Genomic DNA, 24,238 nt, shown 5'->3' on the forward strand with positions numbered 1-24,238 from the left:
TTCTTAAAATGTCAAGTTCCGCTGCAACCGTATGTCCGATTTTGTCTATGCTCGGTAGGGTAATGAAACTACTTAGTATTGAACTTGTAGTGAGTTGGAAAATCCAGAACAGTGAAAAAAACTTCCAGCCTCCACCCCGGTTCGAGCCCGGGCCTCCAGCTTTATATGCGGACACCCTAACCACTAGGCTATGGACGCTGATTGTATGCCCGGAGGTTCGAAACCGGTAAGGAAGGTCGTATTTCCACTGTGCGTTTGTCATCTGTATCGAACAATACTAGTTCTGCTTTGGTTACATATTTGCCGTATACTCTAGAGATCAAACATGATTCTAACCAACTCGAAATCATTTGTGACTCCTAACTAACCGGATCTCGAAAAGATATACCTTGAACAGACTTTGTTAATGAAATGGAGGTAAACGAAAAAGGCAAATGAATATATATATATATATATATATATATATATATATATATATGTGTCCCTTAAACACCAATTGCTACCTCATCGTATTCATGGTGGTTGGAGCTTTATGGGAAAAACAGATTGTAAACATGATATCTCAACAACCACAAGCTTTATATGCATGAACTTGGCTAATACAATGTAAGTATATAGATACAGTTCATGCTTATGAGATCAACAAATTTGACCGCTGTAATATTCATGCATGCATCTGTTTCTTATACTATGTCATTAAATAGACTTTATCAACATGATAACTGATTCACAGTACCTTCCTGCATATGTGGCTGCATAACTCATTAGATAATCCCTCGTTTGATGTGCATAAATTCCTGAATATTAACATTTATGGCGTCCCACACTATGAATATGTTTGGGCATCGGAACCACTCAACGTTTTCGTTTTCTGGTGTCTCTGTCTGGTGAATATTTTGCGATAACTAATCCTGCAGCGTACGTGTGCACATGACTCTCACACAAGGACGTGAATCATAACAACACAATAGTGAAAAAAATTACTTTAGAAAGTATGAAATTAGGGTAATTCTGTTTTCACATTTCTTTGAAAGTCTTAACCTTTTAAACTTGATGTCATGTGAGGTTAGTACCACAAGAATGGAATCTCTGAAATGACGTGGTGTTTATGGATAAATATGTTTTTGGTTGATTTTTTAGGACATATAGTTACACACATCATTAAGGAAAATCACACAAGCGGGCAGAACTATGCAACCCGCCCACATATACGTCGTGATGTTAACTACCTATAGGTGTCGTACCACAATCAATCATTCAATTGACTTACACACTAAACTCGTCATTTTGTTCAAAGCCCGCCAAAGCATGTATAGAAGTTTTCCACTGGCATATAATCCTATCCACCACATGATAGCTGATGTCTTGGCCTGTCATGACACTTGCAAATTTCTATGTCATGACCGTCTAGATTTTGAACTAGAAGAGGAGCAAGTTTAGCATACTGAACCCCCAACCCTTCCATCTGCTCGCTCGAAGTAATATCAACATTTACGAAAGAATTTCCCAGCGATATGATTTATATCACCTTCAATTCTCCCTTTTTTAACACCATCTGTAAAGCAGTCATGGTAACTGATAATATGCTAAAACAAGCATTAAGTTAGGTCACTTTAGCTCTTTTTTCGACAATGGTTAACCTTTCGAGCGGATGTACACTACTCTAATTGTGGTATTGTAACAATAACCATCTAAAATGTGTAGCCTTCAAGAACCGTTAAGAATTGACTGAACCTAATCTCTGCCATAGTTTCTTAGATAGTAAAAACCCAGTACTTTACAGCTGTTTTCTTGTTGTTGTTGTAGTTTTTATGGGGGGAAGGGGGGTCGAGATGTAACATGGATTCTTTGTGACCAACTCATATAACATTGTCACATAATGTGGATACTATAGCTGATCTATATGTATACCAGTCACTTTTCAGTTGGTCATTCTATTATTATTGTATATACCTGAGAAGCAGACTGTCTCTTGAAATCCGTCACGGTTCTTGCTGGTATCTTACAATAAGAAAAACTTGTATATGATCCTTGTAAACTGTGCGTGATCCCTGATTAAAGGGTACGCAAGGTTCCGCGGTTTTCTGCCTAGCAGTAGCATCCCTGGCAATGATATGGGATAATCTCCAACTATGAGTACTTAATAGCTCAGATGGTTCGAATCCAGTTCTAGCCCCCCCCCCCCCAATAAAATGTATGGAATTATAACAGTTTTACTGTTTCTATAATGTACGTGTGAGTTATTAACCATTTTTGCCCCACACAGTCTATGGATACAATGATTGAACGATTTATTTGTACATGTAAGCTTGGGTCAATTTCGTCTGTCTAGTTCATTGGCGTGTTAATTGACTTAACTTTGTACACACGTTATAATTCCAGGTACCACAATCAACGGTCGCATATTGGGCTAGTATGATTGCTATTATACTACCTGTATTGTTTGACAAATTGCAGCATTTAAGTTGGTTTAGTGAGGCCAACGTACTCGTCTCCGGATATTGTATTGGTCGGTTTTACACCTTTTTCATTTTCAGGAAGTTACAGGCAGAACAAACTCAAAACGGAATGCTCCCTTGCAGACATAACAAACCGTACTAACCGGTTGCAGTGATTCCCTTACAATACAGAGAGAGAGCAATTTCCGTTTTCAATTCGTAGGCCTATGGGTGGGTAATGACTGTTTCAGGGCAACACCGCGACACTAACTGGTGGCGCAATTCTTGTATTGTCTTGGCTTGTCTGGAAACGTCTCATGAGAAACTTTTTCTATGGTAACCACGAACAGGAAAAGAGGTTTCCAAACATTTCATGTATGGAAATTCCAGTAGATCTTATCTGTATGGTTTTCAGCCACACAATGATCAGTGGCAAAACACTCGGTTAACCGCACATGTTGGTATTACTGTATTATCAAGTGTATAACAGTGTAGAAACCCCCATCCCCAATGTGAATATCCCCGTTAAGGTATAGGCCTACACTTGTATAAAACATCTCCCGGATATACCATACTCAATTGGAGATTCTATGCACCATCATTGTCACGTTGATAAACCAACTAAACAGTTCACAGTTATAGACCGTTATATAATAATGGATATATGCTTAATGATGCGCTGATATTAGCGATATGTTATCATCTTATCACCATCTTTATTGCACACTCAACCGACGACACGGTCTGTTAAGACGCATTTAAAACCGTAAATTTATCTGAAAATAATTCGACACACGTGATCACGTACTGTGTAAAAAGAATGTTTGTAAATAAAGCTATAGTTCATTTATTTAGTAACTTGCTCTAGAATAATGTGGCGTTCCTATTATTCTGTCTGTTGCACATCATTAGTTACTTCATTCCTTCATTTAATAACATTTCAAATAATATACATAAAAAATGGAAAACATCGAAATATTTTAATATAGCCAGAACTTGATCGTATATGATTATGTCTGGATGGGCTTGTTGACACTAGTATCGAAACCGCCGCAGGGTATCTAGGAGTCCCAGGATCCATGTAGTGTGTATAGTCATTATAGTCGTCAGCTAGGGAGAAACAAAGATGGACGCTCTACTGCGCGAAATAATTTCCAAAGATTGGATCCGATATTGCCTCGGTGTTTATCTCGGCCAAGACGTTTTGCAAGTGCTATCCTTTTCAATAGACTTTCATGAAATAACGTTCGTATGTCAACTGACCTCTTCAAATCCGAAGGTTAATCTGGTTTAATATATGAACTAAATATTCATGTATACAGATACAGGGGCGTGCGTACCCGAAGTATTCGACAGGGCAACCAGAAAAAGTAGAAAGACGTGTAATATGTTTCAGTGGCTGAAGTGAAATCTTGCTGAAGGCACTAGTAGGTCTCATGTATGACGTCACTATAGAGAATATACAGATAATTCAAGAGCCACGTCGGACCCGGAACAATTATGGCACCGGACCCACTTTGTTACAAGTTTCCCTACTTCCTTAAGTATAAATTGAAAATGAGAATGCATTTTTCTTTATTCCTTATTTTCCCGTTTCCATCCATATTTTCACAGACCTCCCAACCCCCCCCCCCCGCCCCCCTCCCTCCCTCCCCTGTCCTCCTCGCCAGGAAAAATAACATGGGGGCCTTATAGGGCGAAACCAAACGAAATGTGAGTTCCTGTGCAAAGTAAAAGAAAAGTGAAAAATAAAGAAGCGATTTGTAAGCTCACATCACCAGGGGTGAACTTGGTGAAGTACGTTATGTTACCCAAAAGTTTTATATCGATGGGATGCGTGTTGGCTTGCCAAGACTGGTATGGAAATTTAAGCCCCATCTCACTGGCGAAGGAGTGGATTTTGTGAGGAGTAAATGCCTTGCGTTTTAATTAAACGTACACCTCGCGATAGTACCGATCGCGTCAGAACCAGTGGCGGCGCTCCGGGGGGGGGGTGTGATGGGGCATGAGATTGCAATTTTCCCCCACACCCGTTGCCCCCTCCCCCCAATCAGATTTGCTACTAATCGGAAATATATAGATCGTTTAGTGTATTGTATTAGAAACAGCTTCCAATGCAATGCATTAATGTGACAACATTGTCAAATGATAGCACCATTTTACATTTAAGTCACTTTACTTGTAGAAAAATTCCCAAAGGGGAGAGGAAACCCCTCCCCTTATACCCCTCCTCCCCTCCCCCAAACAAATATGCCCTTGCCCGCTAGTTGCCCCCCCCCCCGATTGCCTTGACTGGTGCCGCCACTAGTCAGAGCATATTACAGACAAAAAAATATGAACGGACAACCAGGAATATCTTACCAGTGAAGACACCTCGCTTTCTATATTTTAACTTTTTTGTGTGAGAATTTATTTTTCTCTTGCTTTCTGTTTATAAAATGTGAGGCAGTCATGCAACTCGTGTTTGTGTACTTGTCTTTCCCGTGTGTGCGTTTTTGTGCTTAAAGGAGACAAAAACTCAACCGTCATCAACGTTGTATGTGATAGAGATAACTGTCATGAAAATCTCCCCCTCCCTCCATTCCCAATACCCCACCTCCCCACCTCCACAGCCAAGGAGACACAACCATCACTATTGATCTATTTGATAGAGGTAACTGTCATTAACAACTTTTCCAAACAGCTAAGAAATATCTCATTCCATTAAGTAGATATCATAGATTTAATGATATATCACACAAAATACTAAAGACTTGAACAAGTTTAAACAAACTATGACATCATCAAGCCACATGCATGTGCTTCAATTTATTATGATTTTCTTTTCTTATTACGACGTTTATCACATTTGATCGCATTTGCATATGCTGAAGCTAAATGTTAAATCTGTTAGCAAGACCTAATGATGGTAATAGTTTCAGTGTTTAGCAAAAACAGAAGGTAAGGTTTCAAATTTTAGTAACAGATTTACAATATGACGGCTACCAGACACGACTTTAAACTCGAATATCTCCCAAACTAAGCAAGGCTTTTCTTAACTGTTCGGAGGAGTTGTCCATCACAAAGATGTCTGTCTTATAACCAAAGATGACGATTGGAGGTTGTGTCCCCGTGAAATACATCTCTCGCAAAGTAGATGGCGCTATTGATATACTTGTATCGAACAAGATCTACCGTATGCCATAATGCTGTGCCAGCTATGGTGTGCCTAGTGTGCCATAAGTCCTGATATCGACATATGTCGAATAAAACTGACGCAAGTCGGTTTCCCGTGCTTTCATTGGACGACCGATGTCGCATGTTGTTTTATTGTGCTTTGATTGCAAGAAATCAACATGTGTCAAATTAAATTGACATATGTCGGTTTCACTATAAAATAACGTGTGACAATGGTCGTCCAATGAGAGCACGACAAACCGATACATGTAAATTTAACTTGAAATATATCGATTTCAAGACTAATGGCACACTAGGCGCACCATAGAAGTGTTGAATAGATCAGAGTTCACCAGCTCAGTTGTGGTAATGAAGCCACGTTAATTGACGAACACATTTTCACGTTTATTTTCATTATTATTCTCCCTTGCTTAAGTTTATAAACAAAAATACACAAATAATGAAAGCCATTGTAGTGAACTGAGAGAGTTATTGTCTCGCCAAAAAAAAATGCTAGCACTTTATAAATTTGGTCTATAATATCGTCATAAAACGTAACATTTCGAAATGTCCTCTCGCTTGAATTGTCAAAATTTGTCATATAATAATGTTTTTCGTAAAGACAAAGTAATCAATTTTTTACCCGATTCTCGATCACGTTTTCAGGTCAGGCCTTGTCCCTCTAAGTGAAGTCTATATCCCTCACGATGAGACCGTTTGCTGTCCTGGATCATATCAAGACGCCAAAGGACATTGTCAATCTCGTAAGTGTTATGGAACCTCAATTGCCACAGTGTGGTTACTTAAACATGATGTAACTTTACACCGTGGTGGTGAACCATTGTCAGCCCATTTAGGCTGAATACAACCCGTGTGTGCAGGGCGGCGGAACCAGGGTTGGGGAAGGGAAGGGGGCGTAACCGATCCCCAGGGAGTGGGTACTATATTAAGCTAAGTGATATTACATTTCACAGGTTACGCATGCAACTGACAATGTTCTTAATTTTGAATTTTCTTCAAGATATACACGATGTACTTGTGAAATCGTGCATTTATATTTGTATTTATATTTATATTTACATGTTGCATCTTGCATTAATATATAGCAATACCCGTAGATGAAGGTTGGATTGTGATACAAAACTCCATAGATAAACATCTCCTGTTGAAATGACGTTACAACTTTTAAACTCTTTTAACCAAAGAACTGTTGATCCGTCTTTTTTACAGTCCATTGTCACTCTCATTGTCCCATGCATATTGGTGTTAGATAAGTTCGTATTGTGTGTCTGCTTGACTTTCACTTCGAGAATGACTTACATCATTAGAATCATTAAAATACACATAAATATTTATATAAACCTAAATATTTATGCATGGCGCTAGTAGGATAAATAAATTGATTTTTTTGCGAGTGTAAATAAATTCTTCCTATAAATACACAATTTATGTCATTTCTTGACAAGACAAATAGTTGACATTCTTTCAAAAACGTGCGGATAACTAAGTAGCTGAATACGAACACGTGATTGTGGTTTATAGTTGGTATTTGTCATTGGTGAAATAAATTGAACCTTAAAGTCAAAAGACATGAATGTAAAAATTGTCAAGTGATGACATTACGCAGAATATTCGGGTCAAAATGTTACAGTCCAAAACAAATAATAATAAATAAAAAATATTGAGTGCAGGTAATTTTCCTATATTTAATCCGGCTTTCGTGATTTTCAAATTAAAAAGGATGACTTAATTAAGGCAAATAATTTAATGTGGTATATTGTAAACCATTAAAACACACTGCTAATTAGTTTATTTTGTATTTCCAATACCACTTTCATTTTTTTTTTTTTTTGAGAAATGAGCTTTGAAACATCTCTGGCGCATCAATAAAAGTGACTGGTCTATTTAGTCTAACACAGGGACGATTAAGGTCGGTTGCTCATATGCAACACAAAATTCAATGGGAAAGAAAGATTGTCATTGCCCCATGTTCCATAACTATTCGATGTGTTTTGTTTTTTTAATGTTTTTATTCATGCTTTTTTTTATGAACGCCTGCTAAATGAGTTGTTTGTTTTACAGCCTGTCCCATTGGACGCTATGGTCAAGATTGCCTGTTAAATTGTTCGTGCGTAAATGCATTGGGGACCTGTAACAGTGAAGATGGAAGCTGTGATTGCAATGAAGGTTGGACTGGAAGGGACTGCGACAAGCGGTATGATATTATAACAATTATATAATAATTGTAATAACAATAATAATGTATCGTTGTCTTTGTATTTGAGAACTTCATCCGAACCTTCCCTTCATGGTTTTATAGGAGAACTTATATCTTAACCATTTCCAATCTTCATTAATATCAGATCTACCGAATTAACTTTGTTTTATATTTTAAGGTAATTTTTCTTAATTTTGTATCCACACAGATGCCCACCAGGGTATTACGGCAAAAATTGTCGTGAAAGTACTCTCTCTTGCATGAACGGAGGAACAAATGACCCTTTCACCGGAATCTGCCTTTGCCCGGTGACCCACCAAGGGGTACACTGTGAAGAGGCCTGTACGTCCCAATCGTGCACAGTCGATTGCCACAGATGCTCTCAGTCAGCGACGTTAGTTTGCGACGCCGAGATAACGGTTTGCCGGTGTAAGGCAGGTTGGCAGGGTTATTATTGCACAGAGCCATGTGAAACCGGTTTTAAGGGCACATACTGCTCGGATGAGTGTTGTTCTAAGAACGGTATTCATATCGCGGAAAGCGACACTTGTAAATGTAACGATGGTTACCATGGCGACGATTGTGAGGAAAAATGTGAAGCGGGAAAGTATGGACCTAACTGTGGCTTGACATGTGACTGCGATGACTGTGATCACGTGACCGGTGCATGCGTGGAGTGTCCGGCAGGATTTACAGGAGAACGGTGAGTGAATGACGACAAAAAAGCACATGTTGTGGAATAATTAACACGTATTTTCGGACAATTATATTGCATATTTTTCTGTGAACGTATAGTCGACTTTATACTAAATATAAACATTAAGGTGGTTATTAAAAACAATGTAAAAACAAAAACATTGATTACATTTTTAATTTAACAAGGTGAATGCCCACATGGAAACGCGACAGATTACCATATATTGGCAAAAACTACAGGGTTCAGCACAGCGAATGCAAATTTACAGTTCAGTTATGTTAAACTGTGTCATTGAGCATGAGAGCGAAAACCGCAAATGACGTGAACATGCCTTCAAACATAACTTATAATCCTTTGCCGCGTAATCAAATCCTCCTCAAATTGGGATTAGGGATTACAGAATCTGATCCTGTGTTCTCCAATCATAATACGTCATTTGCGAACTAACGTCTCGAAAGTTATCAAGCCGAATGCTGGTATAAGAAAGGGCTCAATGTGACAGAAATTGAAAAATGAACAGTCGTTCTATGAAGTTTTTAAAATCCACATAATAGCATAATACAATATCTATTGTAATTATATCGATACTTCAGTATCATTAACTTAATTCTGACGATGATTATGTTTGAAGTCTTGAGTTCTTATTTCTCATCTATATGCTTTGCAGGTGTACAAATCCATGTCCAGCGAAAAGTTGGGGACTTACCTGCAATCGAACTTGTACTTGTTATCCTGGAGAAGAATGTGACGTCTTTTCCGGAAATTGTAAGAAACGGGCCAAAGTCGCAAAACAAGGTAAGACTTGTATTCATTAGCTTGATATTCCCTTAATTAGCTTTGTGACATGTATTGACCCCAGTTTAAGCATGCTGAACATTAAAGCATTGAACATAAAAGTGTGTTCAAAATTCAAATCAACTTTATTTTAGCACCAAAAATGGGCAGTTACAGCTCGCTACATAGAAACAATTATAATATTGAATAAGGGTATAGATAAAGCAGAATACATCATGCCAAGATCTTATAAAAGGGATGAATGCACAAAAGAATTAAACCTACAAAGAATTACATTTATTGCACGTGAGAATCACGTGCAATATAGGAAATAAACTTCGCACACAAAAAATTAAACCCTATACACCTAGTATACTTACTGTTAAAATATGAGACAAGAGAGTGTTGCATCGGTTTGTATCGGTTTGAATCGGTGTATCGGTTTTTACTAGGAGATTTGGGTCTTATTCTTCCACTCCGACCAATAACTCGCCCAGACAATACAACGGGTAATCTTGGTCATCCAAAACAAAGGTCTCAAAATTATTTTCGGAAGCAGCTATGGGGTTCCAATTAAATGTTTAAGAGAGGAACGGTTGCTGTTAAATAGTGGCAGTAAGATGCTTGTTGAATATGGGTGATGCATGACATGATTTTCTACAACAACAAAAATTGGGGGAGGGGAGGGGGATGGGCAATATTGATTACATTTAAGCCGGCCACACACTGTCCGACTCAACACCAACCGATTAAACAATTAGAATTATGAATATATATGGGCAGTGAGATTATGCTTACGACTACAACTGATCAATATTTTAGACAGTTCACTGTCGCCTCGGCTTCAGTCGGAAATACACAATATGTAGCGCTGTCCCCGTCGGGGATTGTCGTGCTGTGTGAGAGAATCACGACTACAACCGACTAATTTCAACAAATGTTACCAATCACGAATAATCCATTTTGCACGTGACACAAGCAAGGCTAGTGAGCACCGCTCGTGAATAGGAAATGGTTGTACAGTGTGCCCTTATCTTTACTTCAGTGTGTGCTGATTATCGGCGTGTGCGCTCATTTGTCGTTCAGTGTGCGCTTGCGGTTATTATCGTTCCATGTGCCTACCTTTATCGCTCAGTGTTCGCTAATTTATTCGCTTATTTTTTTCCTTTCTCTCTATTTGTATGTAGAAAGCCCCGATTCTGATTTGGATAACACTTTCAACATGACCTTAGCCCTCGTCGCAGGTGGGGGCGCTGCGCTCATGTTATTGATTGCTCTGGTTCTTCTCATTTCCACTAAATATTCAGCAAGGTAAGTTAGCCAATGAAAACGGATTTACAACAGGGAATAGTTGAACAGGGACATATATAGATAACGGGGAACTTAGGCATGTGTTTGGCTTGCTTATGCTTTTGTACTGAAACGTAGCGAGGCTGCTTCAGGTGGACGAGTAAGTTGGGGGGGGGGGGGTTGGGTGGAGAGTGAATGGGAGATTTTGGGGTGGTGCATTTTGGAATAGAATTAATATCGATCATTCAACTTCTAAATATCATCTAATATTTATTCGGACGGATATCATCTATAAGCGTTGTCAAACGTCAGTGAGGGGGCGGACTCCCACTAGCTTTCATATTCGGTGAATAAACAAAATATAACCCGTCAGTGAGTGGACGGATTTGGGGGCGTACTCCCAAATGCTTTCATATTCGGTGAATAAACCAAAATATAACGTGATCGTCGTTGAATGACGGACGACTCGTATCATTTCTATTTTTGAAAAAAAATATACAATTATACTTCACGATTGTCATCGATCGATAAAGGTTTTGATGAATTGCAAAGATGGCGCTTTGTATGCTGTTATATGTAATAACTGACTCGTAAAAGTAAATAAGTCTACGGACTCGGCGCATGTGCAGTTAACAATAAAACAGATCAGTTGCTATGGAAACAATCAAAGCCCAATTTGATAGAGGGACATTGCAAGAACAGTTTATTGTCCAAGGAATAAGTCCTTTTTCGTTGTCTGCCTTATTTGAGCTTACAGACAATTCGCAAAATTTGTAGATACTTCTCAAACAGATATATTCTATAACAATCATAATAACAATCATAAAAATACGATCAAGCAAATTCATTCTTTGAACCGATAAATCAAGGTTTTGTGATGTTCTTCTTTTTTCGTCTTCTTTGGTTTAATTTCTTTGTTGGGAACAGGTTCATTTGTATCTCTTTATACACTATATTGAAATATCATGACCATGACTTTGTATTGCTTCTGTTTCGCCAGCTGGGAAATGTTACCAGATTATTAACAATTTAGAAGTCAAATAGTGCACTCTGAGGTTAGATATATAGACTATAAATTTGGTTTTCATCAGTTGCTATAGTATGCATATAGATACATATAAAGACATATATATATATATATATATATATATATACACATATAGCATATATAAATATAGCTATACATATATATGTTTAGACTGCAGGTTGTGCTTATAAATAATAATTACTTCACATTTCCACTTATACTGATTAAAGGTAATGGCCTGAACATTCATGAGAGACGGCTTCACCAACCTCAGGGACACCCACCCCTCCCCCTCCTTTTTAAATCCTTGATCTGCCCTCTCAGAGATAGATATATTTTGGTTATTGTTTCTTTGTTTCTACCTTGAACAACATACGGGTTACATTATCTGGTAAAACTGCATGATAATAGAGGAACGTCAAGTACGCCATCAATTATTTATTCACTTTTTATTTTCTGAAATATCATTTCTTTCTTTCTTTTTTCCTCACAGAAAACGTAATCATGAGATGGAAAGTAAAGGTAAGCGTTTGGAGAGGGGGTATCAAGTGTGACGTCACTGTGTGGGTTGTAAAATAGGCGATATTGAATTAAGGGCCACCTAAGGATCAGTATACCTAATCGTGTCTTTCCCAAAAAATAATTTTAAAGATCGGATACGCCTTGTCATATAGCGTAGAGTGTCTGGTGGATATATAGGCACCAAAAGTCAAAGTTCATGCTGGCCTCGGCAATGGGAGAGGAGCAGGATCCAGTGGGTGTGGGGTTAACACTCCCTCCGCATCTCCCCCCCCCCCCGCACCCTCTTTTCAACCTTAACGCAAAAATTCCAAATCATGCAGTTATTGGCATGATCTTGCGTTTAGATCAAATTATATACCTAATAAACAGTCTAAATATGCATCATAATTATGACGTATAAAATTTCAAATTGTCCGGGAGAGTTCAGCCAGACCCCCACTCCTCCCCCCTTAAGGGGTCGGCTTCATCGACTCAGGATGACACCTCCACTGCCCGTCCTACTCCTATAAATAAAAACTCATGAATCCGGCAATAGGGGGAGGGGTTCCACCTGTCTAAAATTAGCGCTTCAAATTCGGAAATGTTATGGTATGTTGAGGCATAGGCGGGTAATATTTTTGTGAAAATTCGGGCAATATGCTGAGAATTTTTCGGGCACCTACTGAAAGAAATATAAATTGGAATGTGTGTTACAATGGTTAAACTTATATTAATATTATCATTATTATTGTAACGGTTTGCCCAAAAATTATAACCCATATATATTTGGAAGGGTAATAACACGGCAAATGATTGTATTTAATTGGCATGCGATGTAATAACCGATGCATGCTTATATGATATGTACATTAACATGTTGAACACGCGCGGTCAAGTCGTGACAGCCCCCCCCCCCCAAATCAAATTGGGCTCCTACGCCTATGTGTTGAGGTACATAACGTTCGTGTTCCGGTTATTCCTTCTAGTGACATTGTTTGTGTTTTACGTCGGTGAGTGTTTTCATTCCTCTGAAGGATTAGCTGTCAGACTTTAGGCACATCATCAATTATTAATGTTCAAGACCAATTAAAACATACCGCTCACACTCCACATTTATTTTCCGAGAAATTATCCATTAAGCATTGAAAGTTTATAAACCACAGAGATCGATGTCTACTGTCAACTCGGTAGCCTAAATAACAAATTTAAGGTGAGATTACCAACTTATCATCGAGGATGTTGGATGTGTCATATATTTATGGGCTGTTTGTATAATGAACGTGAAAGAGCAATATCGGTTGTATGACGTCATAAAAACAACTTTTGCTTGAGACTTATCAGAATTATAAAACAATGTATTGACATTTAGGTCTGACCCGAGGATATTACGTCATCAACGATTTAGCCTTAAAGGAGCATACCAGAGATTTAACTCCTTTATTACTACTCGAGTTTGCTATGTTTATTGCACCATCATGACGTAATAACAAACACTCGGCCTTTAACGCGAAGCAAAAATCATGAGCAGCAAATTGAGATATGTCTCTCGCAAAATATTTTCAATAACCGATAACTCGAGAATAAAAAAAAAATGAATTCGATTATATGACACATGTTAGAACATGCCGATGAGATTAACCCCGAATCATAATTTAGAGCATAAGGAGAAATAAATGAATCGCTAATTCACTGGATTTTGCGCAAGTCGTTTTGCCTTATACGATGACTAGTGAATAATTTGCATGCCATTAAATCTGTTTTTGTTACAGTTTTAGTGTGGGCTGTTTACATCCCTCATTCAAAATGAAGGTAGTTGCTACTGTTTACAGGATAAACGTAGGCGGAAGTTAAATTGTTGATGTATCAGAGTTCTTTAAATTAAGGAAAATATGAGTACTAAATTAATGCTTCTATTGATATTCCAGTTTTCAAGGTATTCACCTTAATTTTGTAATTATTTGTAAACTATGCTGAGCGATCTATTGATGATGACGTCAGTTGCTTGGTGCAGGTCTGAATGTTTTCCTTTTAATATATTTAAATTCTTCTTATTCTTATTTAAAAAATAATAAAATAAATAATATTTTCTTATTTAAAAATAAATCAACCAAAATATGTTCTTTAAACTTCATTTGAACTAAGACGCACCCTAGGATATCCATACCATCCCATTTTTGTCTTTGAAAAGTTTGCAGTTCAGTGTAAACATGTTATTTGAAGTCCGATAAAAGTATCATGCTATTCCCATTGAGGTTTGTGCTGCACCTGAGACCTAATAGTCTGTGTACTATAGACTGAGAAGTTCAGTCACTTTTTCATTGACAAACATCCTATGTTAATGGTAATATATTCTCAAGAAAACAAAAAGATCTAGAGAAATAATTTTGTACCCACAGTCATCCTAGGCATCTTTTAAAAAGCTTGAGTGGGTTGTCGAGAATCTGTGACGTCACATACAGCGCTATATATCTGATTGTGTGGTGTTGATTTGTTGTTGTTTATTTTATTGCTTTGGTATCATGAAGCTGGATATATATATATATATATATATATATATATATATATATATATATATATATATATATATATATATATATATATATATATCACGGTTACTCTTCGATACGCGTTATGCGGTATGCAGTTGGATCATCACGTACTGCTCATGTGTAACTTACATACACTTGTTCGTTTTCTTTCTGTTCACAGCTTTCCCGTCTCTCAGTGTAAAACCAGATAACAAGGCAATTATTACCCATAGTATCGACTATGGGAAAGAAGATACCAACTCAGTCTACCAAGAAATCGATGAGTACCCCTACCGATACACCAAACCGGACCTACCTAGTGCCCCTCCCGGTATCCCAAACTGTCAACCAAAGTACGAGAGGGTGCTTACAAACTATGACCCAGATTACTTGGTCCCTGACGTCAAGTAAAAAGAATTCACAACAGCATTGAGAACAGTATTCCTCCCAATTTTGCTGCTTTGTACATACTGCACGCTTCTTGCGAATATCTTTGACCATTTTTTTTATCATTATCATTTATTACTATTATGATTATTATCATCTTCTCTCCATCATATATTCAACATGACTGTCCTTTTATACAATTTTTTTATTTTTTATTTGTAATCACAATTTTTAATATAAAAATGCTGAATGCGCTATTTGTATATAATGAAAAGTTGGAGCATGAATGTAACGTTGATAATTAATTTCTTTTTTATAACTTTCTATTCCTTCTTAACCAGTATTAAATGAAGTGGTTATTCATATTAAAACTATCTATCTTCTTCGTATACTATATAATAATGAAAAACTGCCAATTGTGGATTGATCATGGATGCGAGCATGGTGTGCATCGATTTTGTTATCTCCAAAATAATAAAAAAATCTTTGTATCCTTTTATCGATTTAATATATATGATATCAGTCTGTACTTTTAATCGGTCAATAATTTTACTAAATGGCAATAAGTCAAAGTACGAGCATACAAATAAGGGAAAGACGAAAAACAAGTGAAGCAGCGAGATGCATGTACGAAGGCGTGTTGATGACAGATTTAACACGTAGTATTTACATATAAACTTTTGGCTTGTTTTAAATTTAGTTATGTTATAGTCATGCGGAAAAGTTTATTTAAAACTGTTCTGCTTGCGATTATACAGTATATCGTAACTAAATAAAAAATAATGGTGTGCGCAAGGAGGGAGTGGGGGGGGGGGGGGTGAAGAGCGGAGAGGGGCTACATTCATTCGGGGATTTTGTAAAATTCAGAACTCTTGTTTAGTCAATAGAAGCAGCTGCTTAGGAGTATATATCATAACTAACAAACTACCGGTTGTGTGTGCAATGAGGCAGTGAGGAGGGGGAGGTGAGGGGGTGAAGATCGCAGAGGTGCTACATCTAGCCGGGGACTATGTACATGGAGAATAATAAGACAACTTTTTTTCCGGGCCAAAGGTTCATGCCCTACCTAAATCAGTCGGAGTTCTGATTTTGCCAAAATTCTGCACACATTACTGGAAGCGACTTTACTAGTTTTGTCACACCACGATTCTAGTTAGAGGTTACTCAAGCTCTGGAGATTGTATACTGTATCATGCGTGGTTGTTAGCTCCCCCCCCCCCCCCTCTCCCCTTCCTCTCCACTAGCAAAATATTCTATACCTTGTACAAACTTCCTGGAACCGCAACGAAACGCAAACGAAAACAAATTATACACAATTTGTTAGCTTACTATTGCATAATAAAATATAACCTGGTAATGTACATGTGTCATTAAATCGTTGTATATACGTGTTAGAGCCGTGAGAAAGGCAGAAACAATACCTAGCCACTTTAACTTACCCCAATCTAATGCAGCATTTGCAACTATATCCTAGCCTGCTTTACATATAAAAACTCGGGGCTGAACTTTTTTGTGGTCTCCAATTCTGGAGATAAATAGTCTGTTAGTTGCATGCTTTTAAAATGAAAAGATAGGTCTTGCAGATTGTTGCTATAGTAACCTGAGCAAATCTCTTGAGAAATGGAATATGGTTTGAAAAAAAAACCTCAGTTAGCTACTTTGTAAGCTGTGTCCTTAGCTAAGGAAGTGGATAAAGGCCATCATGCTTAGCAAACTATATCCTTCTGTATACAAAAGAATATAAACAAAGCTATGTTGGTAGCAGTATGGAGAAACAAAACACACACACATGAGTAAAGAATTATGAATCCTGTAGTATTTTACATGTAGCGTTTACATTACCATAATAAAGCACTAGTTCAAACACGTGCAATGCACTTTAAGCCTGCTACGATATCCTATCATACGTTAAGTACAGTGGTAACGCTTTAACTGGTAAATTATAATTGAGGGACTTATCAGCTTTTTTGTATACCTTGTTAACAAATAATTTTATCAATTCATTCGTTTCATTGACAATTGATAACGTAATAGTTACGTAAGCCTTCTGACGGCACCTTCATGTGTTTCTCATACGCACAATTCTATGGGTGTGCAGTCTAGGTGGGAATCAAAATTTACCTTTGTATAGTTTAACTAATAGACTGAATTTTGTTCACGATTTAAAATCACTCTATGAGAGGGGCTGTTTGGTCCTTTAAAGATGTAGGCCAGATGATAGTAAAATTCTTCACCGTGCCTTCGCCCTTTTCTGTATGGCACAGTTGGCACTGCACAAAAGTTCAAACCATATTGTGCCTTCCAGTTTGAAAATTGTTCTTGCCATTTTGTACAGCAACCAAACTTGAAAATAAAAAGCTTTAAAAAACAAGACTCTGGTTGTGTATTTTGTCATATTTTGTCGTTGAAGGCTTGCAAGGCCATCAGAATTAGCCCCCCCCCCCCATCTCGCCACTCCCACCCCTCCCCCATCTCCCCCTACATTTAAGTAGAGGTTATCAACATCCAGATCATTCTTAGAGCGTTCAAACTATAGACAATTCGGTATTGTAATTAGGAACATGATTGGAGTGTGATATGGTAGCTCTTTAACATGAGTGACCATTTCTTGTCTGTCTAGCATATCTAGGGGGACAATGCTGATAATATTTAATCATCACGTGACTAGCGATGCAACTACCCATGTAATAGAGGAGTTCTCGTATATAATACATTTATAAATAAATGATAGTTGTCACGGTTTTCAGCCTTTCAGATTTATTAACAGATGTAGCCTACTGTAACTGTCAGGCCAGGCCTTCTCCCACCACTGGAAAGCTGCCGCGTTTGGTGATAAGCTGCAACCTCTTCGCCTGCGTATAACTGACAATAACTAGTTATATTCTCACTTCCAGGGGGACAACCAGTTGGGACAATTTCCTAATGCTAATACCACTCTATACTGTTCTCCAATATCCTGCTTCAAAGCACTCATACTGACAGTATGAACAGTTCCTGATCTTTTATCTGACAGAAACCTGATAGTCATATACTGAATAGTGTACGCTCATGAAAGCACAGTATAGAAATAATTGTCCCAACAGGGGTGCAAGGGAGGTCCCATTATTAGGAGATGATTCCCAACAAACCGTCCGTCATTCACATTATACGTGGTTACCTCCTTCGGTTACTCGTTCTTAGTTAAAAATGTTACAACAAATGTCACATTTGATTCAATAATCTCATCTTGCTAATGTTAAGATGCATACACGACATAACAGTTCTATCTTGCTCAATTCTTTGTGGGTGACCTCCTAGATCTCCATATACACCCCTATCCACCCCCTCCCCCCCCCCACACACACCCCTCCCTCACCACCCATCTCAATAACAATATTCTCTTGTTTGTATACTGTCTCAACAATGTGAGATGTAACGGTGGTATAAATTCATTGGAGTAAATTTTACAAAATCGTTAGAGTCTAACTTATACATTACCTCTATGATAGATGTGCACTGATGTAGACGTTGATACTAGAAAAGTATTGTTTCATAGTACCGTAACTTCCAGAAGACTTGTAGTTTTAAATGGAACATTTTACTATTGCTTGCCGGAGGCATAAGGAATCTTTGCAGTGCTGATGGTGTAAAAGTGTGTGTGTGTGACACCTCGGATTGTAACCACGATAACTCAAAAACTATATGGTGTGGTGAACTTGGTGTGGATGCTCTTTAGTGAGTACAAAAACACTATTGTTTCTGCAGAGCACCAAGGTCATTTGAGGTCAACGGAGGTTAAGATCGTAAAACTTTGGATGAATTTGATATGTAGTATGTGGATCCACTTTACTACGTAGAAGATCTCTATATTTTCTTGCGAAGGTCATTAACACGATAACTCCAAAAGCAATTCTTGAGATGAATATAAATGTGAATATTGGGTATGTGGAATGCACCTTAATTAGTGCAAGAGCCCCCGTTAATTTCTGCAGGGGCCAATGGTCATTTGAGTTCACCAGAGGCCAAAGAGTGAAACCTTTGAAACAAACTAACTTCAAAATCAAATATTGGATGAACTGCATGTGAATGTAACTAAGCAAGTAAAAGAATCCTATAGTTTTTTTCGCAGAGGTCATTAATGGTTACCAGAGTCACAGTTTTAAAACCTTTTAAACACGATAGATCAAAAATTAATGCTTGGATTTATTTCTTACTTTTATTTCCACCTTACTGAGGACAAAAGAAAAACTAATACTGTGAAGGTCAAAGGTTATTTGACGTCGACAGAGGTCAAAGCCTAATAACTCCAAAAGAAAACCTTGTATGTACTTCTACATACTAAATTTATGGATCGCCCTTATTGAGTACACGAATTCTAGAGAAGAGTTTTCTGCAGAAGTCAAGGTCTTTTGAGATTTACAGAGGTCAAAAGTCTGAAATAATTACAAACTGGTTGAATCCAAACTACATACTGGACGAACTGCATACATGGTGTGCGGCTCTACCGTATGGAGTACGAGACTTGCAATGTTTTCAGCAGATGTCAAAGGTCATTTGAACTCAGTAATGGTCAAAGTATGATAAGCCAAAACAAAGGAGTCAAATAGCAAACTTTAATGAATTTTATATGTTGTATGTGGATCCATCTTTAGAGCCGCATATCGTTGGGCTATGTAATTCAGGTTTGTGTTGATCCATGTGTAGAAAATTTAATCAGTTTAAACTCTATTCATATACTAAATATATTATAGAGGGTATTTATACATCAAAACATAAAAGTCACGTATTAAGCTATTGCACTTACTATTGCTACAGTGACTTCAGTTTGGGTAGAACCATCGTGATTGCACCTTATAAAATATGATTTAAGTAATCTGTCCAGAAGTGAGGTCATAGGTTATCAATTTAATGGTCAATGACACTGAGCAACCACACTCATTGGGCATCCACTTGAGTTAATTGATATGGATTTACTAGAATGCAGATAAAACCAGGAGCTGATACTAGTTCTCTCTATCTATCTATCTATCTATCTATCTATCTATCTATCTATCTATCTATCTATCTATCTATCTATCTATCTATCTATCTATCTATCTATCTATCTATCTATCTATCTATCTATCTATCTATCTATCTATCTATCTATCTATCTATCTATCTATCTATCTATCTATCTATCTATCTATCTATCTATCTATCTATCTATCTATCTATCTATCTATCTATCTATCTATCTATCTATCTATCTATCTATCTATCTATCTATCTATCTATCTATCTATCTATCTATCTATCTATCTATCTATCTATCTATCTATCTATCTATCTATCTATCTATCTATCTATCTATCTATCTATCTATCTATCTATCTATCTATCTATCTATCTATCTATCTATCTATCTATCTATCTATCTATCTATCTATCTATCTATCTATCTATCTATCTATCTATCTATCTATCTATCTATCTATCTATCTATCTATCTATCTATCTATCTATCTATCTATCTATCTATCTATCTATCTATCTATCTATCTATCTATCTATCTATCTATCTATCTATCTATCTATCTATCTATCTATCTATCTATCTATCTATCTATCTATCTATCTATCTATCTATCTATCTATCTATCTATCTATCTATCTATCTATCTATCTATCTATCTATCTATCTATCTATCTATCTATCTATCTATCTATCTATCTATCTATCTATCTATCTATCTATCTATCTATCTATCTATCTATCTATCTATCTATCTATCTATCTATCTATCTATCTATCTATCTATCTATCTATCTATCTATCTATCTATCTATCTATCTATCTATCTATCTATCTATCTATCTATCTATCTATCTATCTATCTATCTATCTATCTATCTATCTATCTATCTATCTATCTATCTATCTATCTATCTATCTATCTATCTATCTATCTATCTATCTATCTATCTATCTATCTATCTATCTATCTATCTATCTATCTATCTATCTATCTATCTATCTATCTATCTATCTATCTATCTATCTATCTATCTATCTATCTATCTATCTATCTATCTATCTATCTATCTATCTATCTATCTATCTATCTATCTATCTATCTATCTATCTATCTATCTATCTATCTATCTTTATCCCTATCTATCTATCTATCATCTATCTACATCTATCTATCTATCTATCTATTCTATCTATCTATCTATCTATCTATCTATCTATCTATCTATCTATCTATCTATCTATCTATCTATCTATCTATCTATCTATCTGTCTGTCTGTCTGTCTGTCTGTCTGTCTATCTATCTATCTATCTATCTATCTATCTATCTGTCTGTCTATCTATCTATCTATCTATCTATCTATCTATCTATCTATCTATCTATCTATCTATCTATCTATCTATCTATCTATCTATCTATCTATCTATCTATCTATCTATCTATCTATCTATCTATCTATCTATCTATCTATCTATCTATCTATCTATCTATCTATCTATCTATCTATCTATCTATCTATCTATCTATCTATCTATCTATCTATCTATCTATCTATCTATCTATCTATCTATCTATCTATCTATCTATCTATCTGTCTATCTGTCTATCTGTCTATCTGTCTATCTGTCTATCTGTCTATCTGTCTATCTGTCTATCTGTCTATCTGTCTATCTGTCTATCTGTCTATCTGTCTATCTGTCTATCTGTCTATCTGTCTATCTGTCTATCTGTCTATCTGTCTATCTGTCTATCTGTCTATCTGTCTATCTGTCTATCTGTCTATCTGTCTATCTGTCTATCTGTCTATCTGTCTATCTGTCTATATGTCTATCTGTCTATCTGTCTATCTGTCTATCTGTCTATCTGTCTGTCTGTCTGTCTGTCTGTCTGTCTGTCTGTCTGTCTGTCTGTCTGTCTGTCTGTCTATCTATCTATCTATCTACCCCCCTCCCAGTGGCGGAGCGTCCATACAGTCAGGGGGCGGACCCCCCCCCCCCCCTGACGGACTCAAATGGACTGCTGGCCCTTTTCAGCTCTTTACCACTTTCACTTATTCGCGATTATTGACTTTTTTATTGCGCTCTCATCTACCTATTGACATTTGTCACATTTTGTTGGTGTAATTTGGCGATGACACCTATTTATTCTTCGTTTATCTGCAAATTAGCCAGGCCCGGAAAGGGTCATTTCCGGCGATCTAGGGAGTATCTTTACTAAAAAAAAAAATCTGTACGCTTCGCGCCAAGCTTTGGTGGCGCTCCGCTTAGATAGTGTCGAAAGCGCCCCTACAGACCATTCTCACCCCTCCTGACCAATACCCCTAGCTCCGCCAGTGCCCCTCCCCACCCCTTCTCTGTCACCCCTCTCTCCACCCCTCCCTCCACCTATTTCTCTCTCTCCACCCCCCCCCCCCCACACTCTCTATCTCTCTCTCATAAAAAATTCTCCTCATAGTGAAGCAGTATAATTTATTCCCTATACATAAATTGTTTTCTTACATGCTGGTTTCTAGAATATATTCTACAAGCAAAATCCCTTCTTTTGGAAGAAACCGAACCCTGGAAGGAATTCTCCTTTTACATTTTTTTAAATAAAAATTGTCTGAATGTTATTTTATATGAATAACAATGAGCAGCCTGCGTAACAATTTCAAGTATTAATTTTGTTTCTACATTTTATTCATTTCTCTAAAATTAAGTAAAACTCATTTGAAATATAAAGATATATTGGATCTTACATCTGACGGTGATAATCCCTGCAAATGGTAAAATCATTAACCAAACACAACAGCAGAATAAAACTTTAAAAACAATCCATTTCGTAGGATGAATATTATCTTGATTTAGGGATTAGAATTAATTACGTTGTTTCTTTTACTTGTTATCAGTATGTCTGAAATCATAAACATGTTGGAGAGCAACTCGTGGGGTGTTTGCTGTAGTCAGAGGGAAAATCCTCCGGTCACGTTTCTGTCAACGTGCAGTAATGAAATCGGGTTAATACATTTGTGCACGGCTTTCACAACGTGATTTGGGTGCTGTGTCAGTGTGGATAAAGGCGGTGGCATTTGAAGCAATTAGGCTTAGCAATCGGGAGGTTCCGGGTTCGATAACCGACCGGGTCATAGTAAGGTGGGTTTTCATCCAAGAGCAATCTACGGTTTTCCCATCTGAACTAACTTTCTACATAGAAAAGATTCCAAATTTGAATTAAAATGTTGAGTTGGAGGTCTACCGACGTGTGAGTTGTAATCCATAAGCCCTTGAGGGTTTCTCCCACATTTGTGGTCGCTTTAAGGTGTCCTAAAAATAACTGATTGTTATTATTATTATTATTATCATTATTATTGTTGTTGTTGTTATTATTGTTGTTGTTATTATTATTATTATTATTATTATTATTATTATTATTATTATTATTATTATTATTATTATTATTATTATTATCATTATTATTGTTGTTATTAATATTGTTGTTGTTATTATTATTATTATATGACTGTATATGATAACGCCAGGCGGAGCATGTGACAAGATAATAAAAATAATCTTAGTAAAGAAAACCCAGCTGTGTGATGGAAAAAACATGCTTTAGTTACCCAAATAGTTATAACTTCATGTTTCCTAACTTATTCATGAAAAATGGCATTTCAAGTTCAAATTTGTTCAGAAATACAGAAACTTCGTTAGTCACTATACTTGTTTTCTTGACAACTGAAGTTATTTTTATCTCTCTTTTAGCTGTAGAACTATAACTGTTTCGTTTTATTTTGCTTTTGTTTTCGCTTTGGTTTTGTTTTTGGCAAGAAAAACGATGAACTTAAGTTTAAGCCCTCTATTAAAATCAAACAAGAACACAATATCTACTAAGCGGTTTTGAACGCGATAATTGTGGAGCAGTGATATATATATATATATATATATATATATATATATATATATATATATATATATATATATATACACATATACATTTATAGCCTATATATCATTTATATCAGAAAACATTTGGAACACAGGTGTGAATGTAAACTTAAAAGCGTTGGGCTTGCATTACATTTATCTTCCCTGTCTCTCATTAATTGCTCATTGTTTATCATTTATAATAAACAACACGATGCAATGAATATAGGTAAATCATGTTTTTATATTTTAGAAACAGTCTATAAAAGTTTAATCGTTGCGTCGGTAATCGTTCTTTCAATCCTTCGTTTCCACTTCTTGACAC

The 24,238-nt window shown here is 36.6% G+C and overlaps 1 protein-coding gene across 1 annotated transcript in view; it reads left to right on the forward strand.

Moving 5' to 3' along the window:
- LOC139966243 (uncharacterized) overlaps positions 1 to 17,387 on the forward strand; it is a 29,290-nt gene extending 11,903 nt beyond the window's left edge. The window contains exons 3-9 of the mRNA XM_071969082.1: positions 6,261 to 6,358; positions 7,677 to 7,809; positions 8,021 to 8,515; positions 9,177 to 9,304; positions 10,471 to 10,594; positions 12,094 to 12,122; positions 14,811 to 17,387. Coding sequence (XP_071825183.1) covers positions 6,261 to 6,358; positions 7,677 to 7,809; positions 8,021 to 8,515; positions 9,177 to 9,304; positions 10,471 to 10,594; positions 12,094 to 12,122; positions 14,811 to 15,040 — 1,237 coding nt within the window. The 3' untranslated portion in view covers positions 15,041 to 17,387. The remainder of the gene's footprint in view (positions 1 to 6,260; positions 6,359 to 7,676; positions 7,810 to 8,020; positions 8,516 to 9,176; positions 9,305 to 10,470; positions 10,595 to 12,093; positions 12,123 to 14,810) is intronic.
- Positions 17,388 to 24,238: the final 6,851 nt, after the last annotated feature.

This window comes from Apostichopus japonicus, chromosome 4, assembly GCF_037975245.1.
Source record: "Apostichopus japonicus isolate 1M-3 chromosome 4, ASM3797524v1, whole genome shotgun sequence".
In the NCBI taxonomy this organism is placed as follows: Eukaryota; Metazoa; Echinodermata; class Holothuroidea; order Aspidochirotida; family Stichopodidae; genus Apostichopus; species Apostichopus japonicus.